At 33.3% G+C, this 15558-nt stretch overlaps 1 protein-coding gene across 2 annotated transcripts; it reads right to left on the reverse strand.

Annotated features, from left to right (window-relative positions):
* Window positions 1-3517: 3517 nt before the first annotated feature.
* Window positions 3518-14657, reverse strand: LOC106772591 (protein fluG). Of its 2 annotated transcripts, XM_014659094.2 has the most exons (18): window positions 14424-14657; window positions 13089-13340; window positions 11638-11705; window positions 11412-11527; window positions 11232-11337; window positions 10725-10881; window positions 10541-10636; window positions 10318-10366; window positions 8595-8854; window positions 7843-8015; window positions 7090-7210; window positions 6967-7019; window positions 6752-6881; window positions 6259-6404; window positions 5251-5439; window positions 4822-5054; window positions 4182-4318; window positions 3518-3816 (listed from the first exon to the last, which is right to left on the reverse strand). In XM_014659094.2, exons 1-18 carry the CDS (start codon window positions 14583-14585, stop codon window positions 3754-3756), a joined length of 2511 nt encoding a protein of 836 aa, XP_014514580.1. In that variant the 5' UTR covers window positions 14586-14657; the 3' UTR covers window positions 3518-3753. The 2 variants fall into 2 exon arrangements, with proteins under 2 accessions (XP_014514580.1, XP_014514581.1); XM_014659095.2 differs by lacking the exons at window positions 11638-11705; window positions 14424-14657 and having other exon boundaries at window positions 11412-11539; window positions 13089-13197.
* Between the last annotated feature and the right edge of the window lie 901 nt (window positions 14658-15558).

The raw sequence follows: 15558 nt of genomic DNA on the forward strand, positions 1-15558 counted from the left end.
CTTGAGAAGGACTATCTTCTTCAAGGTCAACGACTGCTTGTGCGGCCGAGGTGGGTGTCCTAACCCGACCGCTGGAACCTTCCTCTTGGACAACGTCCTTGGAACAGTTGAACCAATCAATGGCAACCTTCTTTTTGCCCATGATAGCTGAAAAAGAGAATACTTCAATAAGTAAGTTCATCAAACACTTAGTTTTTAGTGAAAGAACATACTAGAGATTTTCGAATCTAAGTCGTCGTATGCCAGACAACTGATTATCTGCTTTGAAGAGAAGGAGCGAAGAGATAATCCTTCCAATGCGCTGATGGCCTTTAACTCATATGTTGACAATAACTCCTTATCCCAAGAAGTTATTGACCGAGGGTTTTGAGTCAAATACAAAGGAAACCTCTCACTACCGTCTTGATTTAAGAAAAACGGACGGCCTAAATCGGTAATAAATACTCTAAAGTAATGTTTTTTAAAATCTTTGTATGAGTCAGCGTACAGCTTAAACAAGATATTCTTGGGGTCAGAAATAAGTGAAACCCAACCCCTCTTAGGGACCGAACGGGTCCTGAAGAAATACAGAAACATGGGGCGGTCGGCTTTATGCCTAAAAACCGGCACACCACACAAAATGACTGAATGTAACCCCAGCTATTCGGATGAAGTTGCGTAGGTGCAACATTCAAGTTTCTTAACACATCTATGTGAAAACCAGAGAAAGGGAGTCTAAGATACATATCAACGACTAAGCATGAATACATGTAAAAGAAATTTCTTTCTGAACTATGTTTATGGTGGAAGACCTTTTCATCTTCCTGACATGGGGCTAATCTCATAGAGCTGCCGTAACCTAGACTTCTAAGGACACAACTATTTTCTATCCAAAATTCTAGGGATAATTTATCAGTGAAAGAACTGGAGATGTCATTAACATCTCGCGATGCCCAGCCATAATTAATGACGTCGGCATTGGGTTCGGCATGGTCGTCTATTGCGACACCGCCGTGGACAAAAACCCTACTGCAGATGAATTGGTTGGCACCTCTTGCCCCCTTTCTTCCACCACCGACGACGGACCATCTAGGCCAAGGGAAGAACTCATGTTTACCTGAGATAATAGAGTGACTTGCAGGAGTGGGAAAGGAAAGAATCCGACGAAGCAAGACGGAGAAGAAAGACGATAGGATGCTCTAGAATTCGAAATGCGGGGAAAACTGAAATGACGGTTGCAAACCCTACATTAATGACTCTGAAACTGGCAAAAACCGTCAGAAAAACCCTCAGACGTTAGATCAAAACGATCTGACGGTCACGCGATCTTGACTCCTCAACTACTCGCAAGGCGGGAAAAGTTAATGATGACTTGGATTTAAGCGACGCGCTTAAAAACGTTGCGTTGCAGTAACCATTTAAAACACTTTCGAATGACTGAATGACTGGTCTGTTGGGATAACTCATAACTTGAATCGATCGGCCTACAGAGATTACTTGTAGCTTGAAATGGTCGGTATAACGAGATTGCTCGTCATATAAAACGATCGGTCAACTGAGATTACTCATGACCAGAATCAACCGGCTTAGAGAGATTACTCGTAGCCTGAAATGATCGGTGTAACGAGATTACTCGTCGCCTAAAACGACCGGTCTAATGAGATTACACGTTAGCTAAGCTAAAAAATCCCTCACACTTTAAGTCCTGCATTCAATCGTTGATAAAGCCCAACGCTTCATTTGGACTTGGGGGGATGATGTACGATATGCTATTTGGGCCGAACGGTTACGATTAGTAACCAAACGGTCCAAATGGTTAATGGGCCTTAATCATATTAATAATGGGTCATTATCGTTTTTCATTATTGGGCCGACGGTCCATCATGAGGATATAATCCATCGCAAGTATATCTTAACAAATATTATAAGTATCAGATAAGATCAGATGAGATCTGAACAACCGGATATTCAGGTATAGCCGTTTATATTATATTCTGTTTATATTTGATAATAACCTATATATACAGGGCTGGAATCACAAGCCAGGTACGCTCTCTTATGCTATCTTANTCTACAATACACTTGCTACGTTTCACCTNNTTNNNTGGGAATTAGCAAGAGAGATTTACTCTCCACTCTCATACTGAGAATTGATAGCCTTGCACTCAAGGCTCTTCACTACAAAACCCTAACTTGGGCGTCGGAGTGCCATTGCAGGTACCTCCTCCCTCCGGCCCAAAGCGCGAAGATTTTCGGACGGTTGAAGATTCGAAAAGAACAAACGATCGGAAGACAGGAGAAAGTACACTAATCGGTTGGATCAAGCGCCACAAAGCAGGAGTGCCACGTCACCCAAGTCGGTCCTTTCAATCCCAGAAATTCATATCGAAACACTAGTTATTTTATCACTTCAACAATTTATGTTTGTATATTTGTATAAACTTATATTTTAATCAGTGACTAAACAGGTAGTTATTTTAAGTAAAGTATTGAGTTTAGTAACTTTGATTTTGTTTAAATTGAAATCTAAATAAAATATGTAATAAAGACTAAATTGAAAATATCTATATGAAGAAAAGAAATTCTATTAATATAATATATTTTAATTATCTTTTTACTTTTGCCTTGATCCTACATATGTTGTTAAAGAGAACGGTGATAAAAGAAAAATATCAAAAGAAATAAAAATTAAGGTTAAATATACTATTCCTTAATTTTTAATAAAAATTAAAAATATTTTTTTTAAACTTTGAACCAATTTAGTCTCTTAATTTTAAAAATGTGTAAATTTAATCTTTTTAATTAAATTTTATTATGTTCTTTTATGTATCAAATGTTTTTCTAAATTAAAATTTCAAATAAACCTAATAAAATATAATTAAAAATATAATTAAAATGATTAAATCTATACAATTTTAAAAATAAAAAATATAAATTGAATCAAAATTTTTAAAAAAAAATACTAATTTTAATTTTCAGTTTAAGCTTAAAAACTATTTAAGGTAACTCTAGTAATATAGTGATTATAAGAATATCTTTTTTAATAATCTATTAATCAAACATTTGTTTCGAGATTCCTAGTCAAATATTCTACGGTGATAATATACCAAGTTTGCACAAAATGAAGTCCTTGAAAAAAGAAATGCAATTCTCATAAGCATTAGACGTACAGTTTTTTTTTTTTTCTTTTTTGAGTTCTTACAATCTTGCATAAAAATACATTATTTTCCATGGATAATGATATTTAAACAATTTTTTTACAACATTTGAATATTGATTACGTGTCAATATGTGATTGGTCAAAAATAATAATAACCATAAACATAATCATTGAGTAATTTTTGACCAATTACAGATTGACACGTAATCAATGTTGTCAAAAACATGTTGTCTAAATATCATTATCCATTATCCATTTTCCATTTGTATTCTAAAAAAATTATCTAATTTTTACACCTAGTGAGCAAATCCTGAACCGATATACATATATTAACATCTCTCCATAAATATAAAATTCAAGATGAAGTTGACAAACAGGCACAGTATAAATTAGTTCATATCATACTAGGACAATACAAGGTACATACAATAGATAGTATAAGATACGTATAATAGTTAAGACAGGCTGTAAAACAGATACGGTCATAACTGTCTTTACCCTGAACCATAAAGCTCAAGTGTAAAAGCAAGTAACATCAAATGGTCATTGCGAAGAATTCAGCAGAACTTAAACTGTGCTCAAACCAATCTTGCATTCTGCAAAAGGCAACTAGCTTAGTAACGGTGAATGAGTTCCTTGTATGCATCCTTGTGCTTGGTGTAATGCTCAATTTCAGCCTGATAATATAAGTCACATTAAGCATCACAATTAGCACTTAGGTTATGAAAATTATAGAAATGAAATTAAGAGTCAGGACTAGCTTAAAACCTAAGCAGGTAAAGTCCTTACTTTAGATCTCTTAGATAAAAAGGCCTAAGAAAAAAATTTGATACTAATATATCTCTATTAAATTAATTATAAAATTATGTTTGAGAATAAAATTTAATTAAATTATTATGAATAGTTATTACTTTTTTATAATAAAAAGTTTTATTCTTATGTTTGATTTATGCCTCTCAAAATTAAACTATGATATATTTTAACATAAATAGTTTTATTAGTAAATAAAAAAGTTTTAGTCTTAAGATTGTTTTAAACATACCTTTCGAATTGCTTTTATGGCAGTCAGCAACTTCTCGCTGATAAATTCCTTAAGGAAGTCATCCTTATGGAGAGCATCCAAAGATTCAGAAAGAGATGCTGGCAATCTCTGAAGGGTTTCTGGGTTCGGATTTGTATCTGTTTCATACATGAAATGAGAGGTTTATATTGATATTTGTATACAGCAGCTGAAAAATGTAAGAACCCAGCGAAAATTTATGCAACCGTTATGCAGATTGGTAAAAGGAACATGAAAGAGAAAACGGGAAAAAAAAGCTTCAAATTTGGAATTGAACTTGATAGAAGTAAATAAAATTTAGCATCCACTCTGCTTCCTAGGATTCTGATGCAAAACTCCAACAAGTATTTCACTGCAACTGTATTATTTGATAAAAATGTTGGGAATAATCGTGTGACTAAGTCCTCACAATTTGTAGAAATGACAAAATTAACCAACATATAAAAAAAAGACCTTAAATCTAATATCTTGAGTTTTTAGGTTCAAAATGTTGAGTATAAACAAAGTCTCACATCGAATAGAATAAAATAAAAGATGAACATTATTCCCAGGCTAACTATTTTAATATTTTGTGCAGCTCATGGTTGATTTAAACATTATAATCAAGGTTATATGATCTTACCAACAGGTTCAGGAAGAGGAAGATGCCTTCGAAGTCCATCAATGCCAGCAGCAAGTATGGTAGCTAGGCCCAAGTATGGATTGGCAGAACCATCAAATGATTTCATCTCAAAGTTGGTGACTAGACCGTCGAGAGTTCCAGGTGGAGAAGAAGCTCGCAATGGAGCCTCCTTATTTTCGTTTCCCCAGAAAAGATACGCACCACTCCATGTATTGGGTCGCAATCGATCATAACTGCCACGAATTCAGATAACAAAGAAACATTGCGGCATAATTCCAAAACTTGGTATTTGCAATTTAAAATAACGCTTGTTAGAGAGGGAGAAAAGAATCCTATCTTACTCATAACAACTTAAACTTTATCAACGCTGGCAATATAATGTCATACAATAGCATCAGTTTCAGTCAAAACACACAGAATAAAACCAACCTGTTAGGGAGTGGTGCTATAAATGCCAAGATTGAAGGAAGATGTTGTAGAATTCCTGCCATAAATTCTCTTCCCAAAGTTGAAATTCCATGCTTAGATGATGTACCAGATCCCATATATACATTTTGGCCATTCCGCCACAAGCTAAGATGAACATGCGATCCAGAACCCAAATCATCTAATGCGTACCTAAACAATGTCACGATAAAACTTCTGTTACACCAACAAAAGTAATTTTAACGGTTTCATTAGATAGTTCATCAGCTGCAATTATGTTTTATTAACTAGTCTATACATACACTGTTAAATGTGGTTAGTTGTGTTTACTGTTTTGTTATAATTAATCGTGTTGGGGGATTACAAAAGTTAGGAGTGATTCTTAGTATTAATTATGTCTTGTAATAGAGTTCACTAATTATGTTTTGTTTGTAGTTGTGTTTAAGACTTGAAGCTGAAAGGCCATGAGTAAAGATCTAAGTATTAATGTATTCTTCAAAAACTTGTGACAGCAAGTAATAACATTAGAGCATCTTTCCAGAAAGACTTGTTGTCAACATACACCGCTAGAGCATATATGATATGTAACTTTATGTTAGATTCTAAAAGAATGGACTTTTAATAATTTTATGATGAAAGAAATGATTGTATAAAAATTTACTGAAGTTATATATTTTAACATTTTAAACTCGATCGGGATATTAAGTGGTAGTAAGAGAAATGGTCATGAAGTATAACTATTGTGTTTTGCTTAGATATTGTTAAGATAGTGTATATTCAAATCATGAGGGTACTTTTATCAACACAATAACACAATCAGGAATATTCTCCATAGAAGAAACGAGCAGGGGCTACTTTGACAACATTATCGCCATACAATTGTGTCCATATGGTGTCAAATATGCTGGCACAGTCTTTAAAGCAGCTTTGAAATGCAACTTTGTTTCTCTGTAGTTCAAAAATCTGAATACAAAGATATCATATAAAACTAAGACAAACTTTGCCACTTACTTTGGAATAAAAGTTGCTAGCAAGCCATGCTTTCTGGCAATTGCCCTAACAACTTCACGGGTGAAAATTAAGTTGTCTGCTGCTTTAGTGCAAATGGTATACTTCAAAACCACCTCAAACTGACCTTTTGCAGCTTCACCGTGTATCTAGGATATTACAAGAAAAGGTTAAGCTTAAAAAGTGGGCTGCAGCTTCAAAAGAAGTATCAGAGAATGTCTTAAAACATGCTATACAGGATAATCCTTATGAGGACTGGTCATGCTTAAACCCCCAAATTATTCATAATTGATGGGCTTTTCAGTGCTTACGTTCAATTTCAAGAATATAGTGTTGTGGTAGTGCGTTGTTAATCACTCTATTACTCTGGTTACAGGGTGTATTAGGTTTACCTTAATCTGGTTTCATTTACGTGAAAGCAATCTTCAGAAGATAAGAATAGTACAAAGCCATATCATATATCACTTATAATTGATCATGTTACCATTCCTTTTACCTGTTCAACTGCAATTCCCAAGGAATGAAGAGAATCAACAACTTCATGAAGTACGGGAGAAGCAGAATCAAATCCTGATGTGGAGCAGTATGGACTCGAGTCAAATGGCACCCATTCCTCTTTACCTTCCCTGATTTTATTTTTTTTCACCACATTTTTAACAAATTGTCTGTAATTTGCATTATTCAGATCAGAGATAACATTATATAACATACCTTTTTAGCATCTTTAAAAGAATAAATTCATTCTCAAATCCTGCAATCATTTCCTGGAAGATGAAGCAGAAAAAGTTAAACATCCTATACTTCTCAACAGATAGGATGAACTCAACTTCGTACCAAGTCAAATTCATCTTTCAGAATTTTAGAAGCTCTTCTTAAGACATCTCTTGGACAATATTCCCAAGCTTCACCAGGTTTAACACACATATCAGCTAAAACCATTTCATCTTCTTTATTCCTATTCAAAAGAGAGATGCATTAGTTAACAAAATTGTATCCATCTTCTGAAGAATATATTTCTGAAAAAAAAAATAATAATAAATAAACTACACCTTAAGATGATTTCCATTCAAGAAGACACTTGATCCATGCAATGATGCAATTACTATTTACTTAATAAACAAGGCAACAATTAAATACAAAATTTATTTAACAGAAAGATGAAAAGAAAAGAAATAATATAAACAAAACATGAGCAGTAAAAGAATTTCTGATATAAAATGAAATGAGAAAAAGACACATGTAAAAGAAAAACATAGGATAATAATCGAAAAATATCTGGTCACAGCTTCAATGTCATTAGATAACAAAATGCTAGTTGCCAATTGAGAGAGGGAAATTGGAAGGCTCATTGTTTTGAGTTCTTCATACAATTCATAAAGACTACAAACGGTTACAATGTGCATAAACAGGTATATCTTACATTGGCGAGGAGAGACTTTAAATGGAAACAAACAAGATATTTTCCTTTCATCTTTTCCCTCGTTACTTAATTGGAGAACATTATATGTTTGATAACTTGAGAATCAATTGAAAAGGAAGTTTAATGTATGAAAAAGCTCATATCCTGTAAAGAAAAGCAGTACTTACCAGGGAATTCTCCTTAGAGTAGACAAATCAGGCACTAATCTGGTTTCACCAACTGCAGTTAGACCAGACCCCTCTGCAGGTCCATCCATATGAGAAGAGAATCCCATAACTGCAAACGCTAAACCAACCCCGTTCTTAACAACCACATCATTGAAACGCTTTTTAGGAACAGCCTGAAATAAAACACAACTCCATCTCAAGATGTAATTTTAAGAAAAGAATTCATAAACCAGCTGAACCGAACTTTTCCAGGCCTGTACAGCCAGAAGTTCAAGTGCCTAAAGACAAAAAATTTGCAAGCCCAGTATGTGCACTAGGAATGAGAGATGCAGCATTAGAACTTCCAAGAAAGTGATTCAGTATTCTGCATTTCAATTTTTAGAACAAAAGGTGATTCAGTATTCAGTATTCAGCACTAGCATCCAACATTATTTCTGACTTCTCTGTTCACTGTGTCAACAATAATGCAACTGAAACTTTTTCTTAGTGCAAAACGATAGCAAGTATTCTTTTCTAGGATAGATTTCATCTTTTTCTCTTTGCCACACGATATCCAAGAAAAAAGATGAAACTAAATATATACAATATGATTGGTGTGAGAACCATGCAATTTAGATTGATTCCAAATGTAAACAGAATAAAGAATGGACCTACCATTTGAAAACTCAAAGTAAACATTTTTCTATAATTTCCTCCCAAGGTTAACAAAGAACAATGAAATAAAAAGAAAAAAGCCCATGAGGGTGACTCACACGACATCTGTGCTGTCCAGCACCATCAACCCACATGACACGAACAAGTGAGACATCAATGTCTAAGTCACCACTCAAATTTTGGGACAAATTACTATGTGAATTGATAACACTGTTAGCTGGACTAATCTTGTAGAAATGAATTGCATTTCTTGCAAAGATGTCCTTTGCAGCTTCCACAGCTTCAGGAACTGAGAGATCACCATCAATGCATGCATCACGTAGAACAGAGAAAACAACTTCACGAGACTTCTTTGCACCTGTAAAAGAAAAACTCAGCTTTAACCAGTAATATTTATACCATGAGTTAAAAAATTTCAAAATCAGCAAAAGCCACAAAGAGATGATGTTGCTCTCATTTTTCATAGACAAAAAATTCAAGCATTAATTCATGACATCAAGTTGTGCATCACATTCTAATCCTAAGGGTTCAAAAGAAGTTACGAGCTAAAAAATATTCAAAGGCTCATAAGTTGAAATCATCATAAAATCTTAAATATGATATATTCATCTACGCCTTTGAAGTTAGCACATTACATGCACCTTGGGAGTTTCCAGCATTAGCGTTGTTAAGAATTGGACTTTAAGTCTAATTCAACCTTACAAAACCGGCTTATAAGGCGAGGTTTGTATCCACTTATATAATATAAATTGGTGTTATCTCTAGTCGATGTGGAACTTCATACCGTGTTAAGAAGTGGACTTTAAACCTAATTCAACCTTAACATTAGCGTTGTTAAGAAGTGAACTTTGGTTTGCACCTACTTAGCAAATCTATTTACCAAAAGTCATCCATAGAATGATTTCATGATCTCACAACCAAGTTGGGAATGACATCCTGATAGCACCAAACACAGAAATAGAGACAAAGGTGAAATAATCTGTTATTGCTCACTCTCTCTTAACGGAACAAAGGAGAGATGAAAAAAAACTCCACAGGTCATATACTCTTACCTCACTCCCAATTTCCCAAAATTATTATACCCCCTACATGATTCAGAGGCAGGGACAATAGTACTATGTTTGACAGATTAGCAGCCATAAGACAAAATGGAAAGGTGGACGATTACACCTAGGAGTTTGAAATATTGGCATCACAAGCTCTATTATATATATAAGATAAACTCTTGGGATATTTCTCTGCAGGGTTGCAAACTAATATCTAGAATCAAATTCAGTTACCTGATCCAAAAAATTTGATTCGAGTTGTGGAAATTGCACGGAATGTGGAGGAAGCTATGAGAGACTCACAGTGGGTAGATGGTTCTTCACACCAGATAGTACATCTAGTTTTCGGTATCAAGGAGGAAGTGGGATAGTTTCATGTGCATATACCTACAAAAGTATTGGTAATATCCAAGATTCAACTGGCCTAGACAATAACGTGTGGATGAGGACACCAAACACAACATATCGATCAAGAGTTGGAGGAAACAGAACCGTAGGGCTGAGAAACTGTTAAGCAGGAAAGTAATGAGAGGAGTTGGAAAGTATATTATAGGAAAAAGTTTAAAAATAAAAGTAGTTAGTTGTTACATAGGGACTAAGACTTTCTGAAAAAGTCTATCTATATCCTTGGGTGTGGCCAACCTAGGTGTAGAAATTTTAAGAGTCAGCAAAGGAAACTGCATATATTATGGGACAAATAGAGTAAGATACTTAATACCACAACAAAGCATTTAAGTATAATATTTATATTAGGTGTAATAGCATATTAACCAACCTAAGTAAAATGTTTCAGGAAATGCATAGCCATCAGTACTGAACATCACCTGCATTGCAAAGTTTATTCTCGTGAGACATCAAATGCCGTGGCCAGAAAGTCATTATCTTGTGGTTTACATGTTTCATTGGATAACCCAATTCAAGAAGACTCTAATTTCATTATAAAATTCTTATTCCTTTGCAATTTACACATAACATTCAATTTATTTTGTTATAGTCACCTTATTTAGTGGAGCCAATTCTAATAGCTCTTTCATTGAAGAAATCATCCCATGTACACTCAACTTTGGAATTGCCAGCCCAAAATCAAGGTAGACCTGAAAGAGAAGATTGTGCTACATGCCAGTTATCCAGTAACTCAAATATACTAATACCAAGCCATTGATTGAGTTGTAAAATGTTTGCCTGTGAGTAAACAGAGGCTAGATATGACGCTTCCCTTGAGAATGGATAGGATGCATGCAAAAACACAATCCGAGACTTCGAATATCTCTTGTCCTCAAGAACTGCACGTAGATGAAGAGGATTGGAGAGTCGCAGATCCAAATCTTTATCCCCAAACCTATCGAACAAAAGAACAAATTAGTATCCTAAAGCTGGGAATAGGAAAAGAAAACGTATCTTTGACATTTAGGAGAAGTGTGGTAGATCTTAGAAGTGGACAAGACGCAAACTAATTTCACCTAACTAACATCAGTGATGTTTGGAGACCAAATTGTAAGATAGTCACAGCTCAATATGCTTTGTTCTTCAAGTAACCTTACTAATAAGGTTCTGTTAAGCACATAGAAATCAAAGTATTTCAATTAATGCTAGCTGAGTAATTTTTTGAAATTCCAAAATATATTTCCCCCAAAATACTCGGATATCATTATATGTAAAAGTATCAAACAATTTAAAACTATCCATTACCCCGAGTGTATCTGCATTGGCAGGTCATAGGATTGAGCAACTTCCAAACTTCGTAAGAAGATGTAGTCAATAAGATTTTTGTTTGCAATACGGACAGGCTTCCCAGCTGAAAGTAAAGAAAGATGAGAAAGAATATCCTGAAACAGATTATATTAAAATAAACCTGCACACTATACTTACCAATCAATGTTTGCCTTAGTCCATCCTCAGCATCGTTATTAGTAACATTAGTGTTGATTTCTAAGCCACTGCGGTATGCAGCTATGCTTTTCAATCCAAAGATCTCACCAGCAACTGTAACAGCGTCTCTAAGGAATACAGCTAAAATATTATATTCTATTACAGCTAAAGAAGAATTGCTGCATGTGTGTGGAGGGAGATAGAGAGAAAAACATAGAAAGGATATGATTTCAACTTTGAGAGAAATGCTTTAGTAAATGAATCCACAGTCCAAGAAGATCCATCAGGCAGGCCCTTCAACATAATATTTATATATAAGATAATATAACAAGAAGGTGAATGAGAACGACCGAGAGGTAGAACATAAATAAGACTGAAAACAGACGGATGCAATTAAACAGGAGTTTGCAAAATATACAGTTGAACAATTACATATTCCTAACAACCAGCACTGGCCTTGATTCACAGCCTTCTGAGGAGAATAATTTCCCAAATAAAATTTAATTTCTTCACATTTGCTAAATTCACTTTTAGACTCAACTGCCACATAATAGTCTCCACTTCGGGGTGAGAAAATGATTAACTGATGGCAATTGGAAGGAGATGTCCGGAAATCATAAGTCACCGAAGTTTCTGTACGACCTTCACGTGCATTAACAAGGTATAGTTATAGCCATCAAGCATAGTAGAGAATCCATCTTCTATTGATCAATTCTGGTTCTGGCGGAAAGAAAATAACTTTCTGGCCTGCTATAATGATGGGGTGTCTTGGACATTTCAGCATCCCATAGACTAAGGATCAAAATTCCCTTGTTTTTCAAGTCAAATACTATAGGATCTTAAAATGTAGGGAAAAAAATCACTTATTAGTTTCTTCCTTCGTTTTCTCCCTCGAAGAGTATATGTGTAAGTAGATGTTTAACACTCAAAATTCAAAAAATCCAAACTGAAGATGTGATATAAAGTTGATTAAATTATAATTGAATTGGAAATGAATTTGGATTGTCTGTTGGGTTTTTCTATGTTGTTTCTCTGTTAGACCTTCAAAATATATTGATGGATACTAATTTTGATGTTTTAAAATATATTAAAAAGAATTTTAATAATACCAATATAGTGTATTTTTAATGTTCAGCAGAAGACAACACCAAAAAACTCAGTAGAGAATTGGGCTCAAATCCCCTTTCAAACAAAGACTAAGGAATCTCTACTTAAAGACTTTTCTCTGATAAGTTATGCATAACGTAATTTGCCAAAACAATTTAAGAAGTTCTATAAATAGCTAAACAGATGAAGCCTTTGAAATGGATGCACATATTGTGAAAGTCCATATGCAAACTACTGGTCCAGAATGAACCCTGCAAAACACAACGTATTTCTCCTCATTTCAAGACTTCTATTTTTTTCCTTAATTCTATAAAATGCTTGCACAGAAAGGAAGTACCACAGATGTCTGAAAATTTGAAAGCCTAACCCTCTAACTTCAACAGTAGAGAAGGGATTTGAATATAGTATTGACTTTAGTGGATATATAATTACGTGGAAATAAACAGTAAAAGTAAACGAATACCATAGTAGGATTTTTAGTCCCCAAGAAATACTGTAATGAAATTTTACCGAAGGTACCTAATAATCATGATAATGCAAATTAAAAGTGATTTTGTGCTCTTATCTCACCTCATCGAGGATTTCCTCGGCCAATCGTTCAATTCTTAAGATTCTACCAACAAAAGGTATAAAACTCTTGTGCCATTCTACATCATGCTTTTTGTCCAATTGTAAGCCATCATCAATAAGTATGGCAGCGATTCTTGCAGCTTTAAAGCATGATGAGCTGATGGATTGCAATCCAGATACTCTACGGTATTCTTCAACACCTTGCAAGGATATCTCACATCTATACAGCTCAGCAATGTCTCTTAAATTTCTCTGTTATATTAACATGACAAAATAAGCTGTTACAATAAGATTCAAGCCAGACTGAGAATAAAGTTCCTCAAATAAACTTTTTTATCATATTTTAGCAAATTTAAGTTGAAGAGTAAAGTAATGCACAAGTGCTGAAATCCCCATCAAATTCACCGACACTCTGAAGCAAGGAAACAGCACCTTGACTCGTGTAAGCACCTTGAATTGCTTACACATTTGAAGCACTATATAAAACAGTAAGCAGAAAATGACTTTATTATGCATAGCTCTCTGTATAAACAGAAAGCTGAGAAAGTGTTAATCTAATTTGATTTCCTACCCTTACTTCAAAATTATTATCACTAAATAAATGTTAATCTCTGTTAATATAATCTAATCATTGATTATTTCATGTTTTCAGTACAGCGACAGCAGAATGTAATCCAACCAAAGAATTAGTAAACTGCCAAAACCAAAACCCATTATAATTAATCAAATGCAATATTAGTTAGAGATGTCCTCTAAGACTATTCCTGTCCGTTTGTTGGAAGTTCAGCGTCAACTAAAATTAATAACAATTTACCGGATATATATACAAACCTCACCTTAAAGCTAGTTTTGTAATAACGATTAAGGCTTAAAATCTATTTCTTATGAGAGTCATGCAGTGATGGGTTAGCTAACAATGCAAATTTCTTAAAAACTGATTTTGTAAAGTGAAGTGAAGCTTAAAATTTATTATTTAATGTAGTAAAAATAATTGAAAAACACAAACTCACAGGTGAGTTTCTTTAAACGAGGACTATAACTCATAATTTAGCAACTTCCAATAAAATGTCAGCTCATAATATATAGTGCAATGATAAAGATACACTGGTGTATTACAGTATTGCGAATTCTGCAACAAATACGCAGTTGACAACCTAGTCAAGAGTCACAGACGACACACCCATTAGTTCAGACTAGTTGAAGAGCAAAAAGAAATGTTGTGGGAACACATAGCAATTAAATATAATTTGAAGAGCAAAAAGAAATGTTGTTGGAAGACAGGAATAGAAGGTTGATGAAAGAAAGTTAGAGAGTAAATTGTAAAGGCGAAGTTACCTTGAAAGAAAGAGAGTTGGGTGAGAAAGTTAGCGCTTGACCATTGGCCTCAGAAAAGGCGTGGATGAAGGAAAGGTTGGAGTGAAGAGAAACTATATTGTGAGCATGAGCGTCCACTATTTCCACCTCCTCCACTGCTTTTCTCAACTCACTCGTATCCATTTTCTCTCTGTTTTTCAATGTCAACACCGCTTCTCAGTTCAGAACTCCCTGGTTAGAACCATATGCAACTATTATTTATAAAAAACATCGGATTTCGGACTTTGGGGAGACAGATAAATATTATATAATATATAATATATAATAACATTAAGGGAGAAAAAGATTTTTATTACTGTATAGAATATATTTTTTAAGTTTATAAATTTTTTACGTTTATTTAATATTATTTTTATTTATTTTTTATTTTTTATTAAAAAAATATAAAAATTTATACTTTTATAACTATTTTATATGTCAAATAAAACTAAAAGTTTATTATGATACCGTTATATCTTAAATATATAATTTTTCTAAACTTATTATTATTTTCTTAAAAGTATATTATTTTTGTAATAAGAATATGAATAAATACACCATATATGTTTCCGAGGGTGACATAACCTTAATAAAAGGAAGTGACCTTTCTCAATTTACTTTTGGAAAATCATATTTATAAACCATAAGAAAAATAATACTAGAAACATTTCCTTTCCATCATAAATTTTTAACGGATTTTAATTGATAATAAAAGTATAAAGATGGTGTATAAAATAAATCTACGATAATAAAATGTGTGAATAAAATTAAATGATAAAACTAGTAAAAGTTGAAAATCTATAAAGTGAAATACTTACAAAATATAAAATATAAAAGTTAAATATGATTTTAGTATTTAAATTTACATGTAACATTGAATAGTTGCTTTTAATTCAGAGAAATCAAATTTTTTATATTTAACGTATTTTTACTAACATTTGAATTTAAACGTGTTATATATAAAAATAATTCAAATATTGATTTAAAATATAATTTAACATGTCAAACCAATTTTTCGTAAGTAAAATAGTGAAAGATTTCAATTTTGCATAAATAAATGTTGTACAATAATATATATATATATATATATATATATATATATATATATATAATCTTT

The sequence above is a fragment of the Vigna radiata genome, chromosome 8, assembly GCF_000741045.1.
Source record: "Vigna radiata var. radiata cultivar VC1973A chromosome 8, Vradiata_ver6, whole genome shotgun sequence".
In the NCBI taxonomy this organism is placed as follows: Eukaryota; Viridiplantae; Streptophyta; class Magnoliopsida; order Fabales; family Fabaceae; genus Vigna; species Vigna radiata.

Coding starts and splice junctions, on each gene's coding strand:
- LOC106772591 (XM_014659094.2), bottom strand. CDS start 14,585: ATGGATACGAGTGAGTTGAGAAAAGCAGTGGAGGAGGTGGAAATAGTG. Junction 8,016..8,594: donor CTGGACAGCACAGATGTCGT/GTGAGTCACCCT, acceptor GTTTTATTTCAG/GCTGTTCCTAAAAAGCGTTT. Junction 5,055..5,250: donor ATAGCACCACTCCCTAACAG/GTTGGTTTTATT, acceptor AATTCGTGGCAG/TTATGATCGATTGCGACCCA.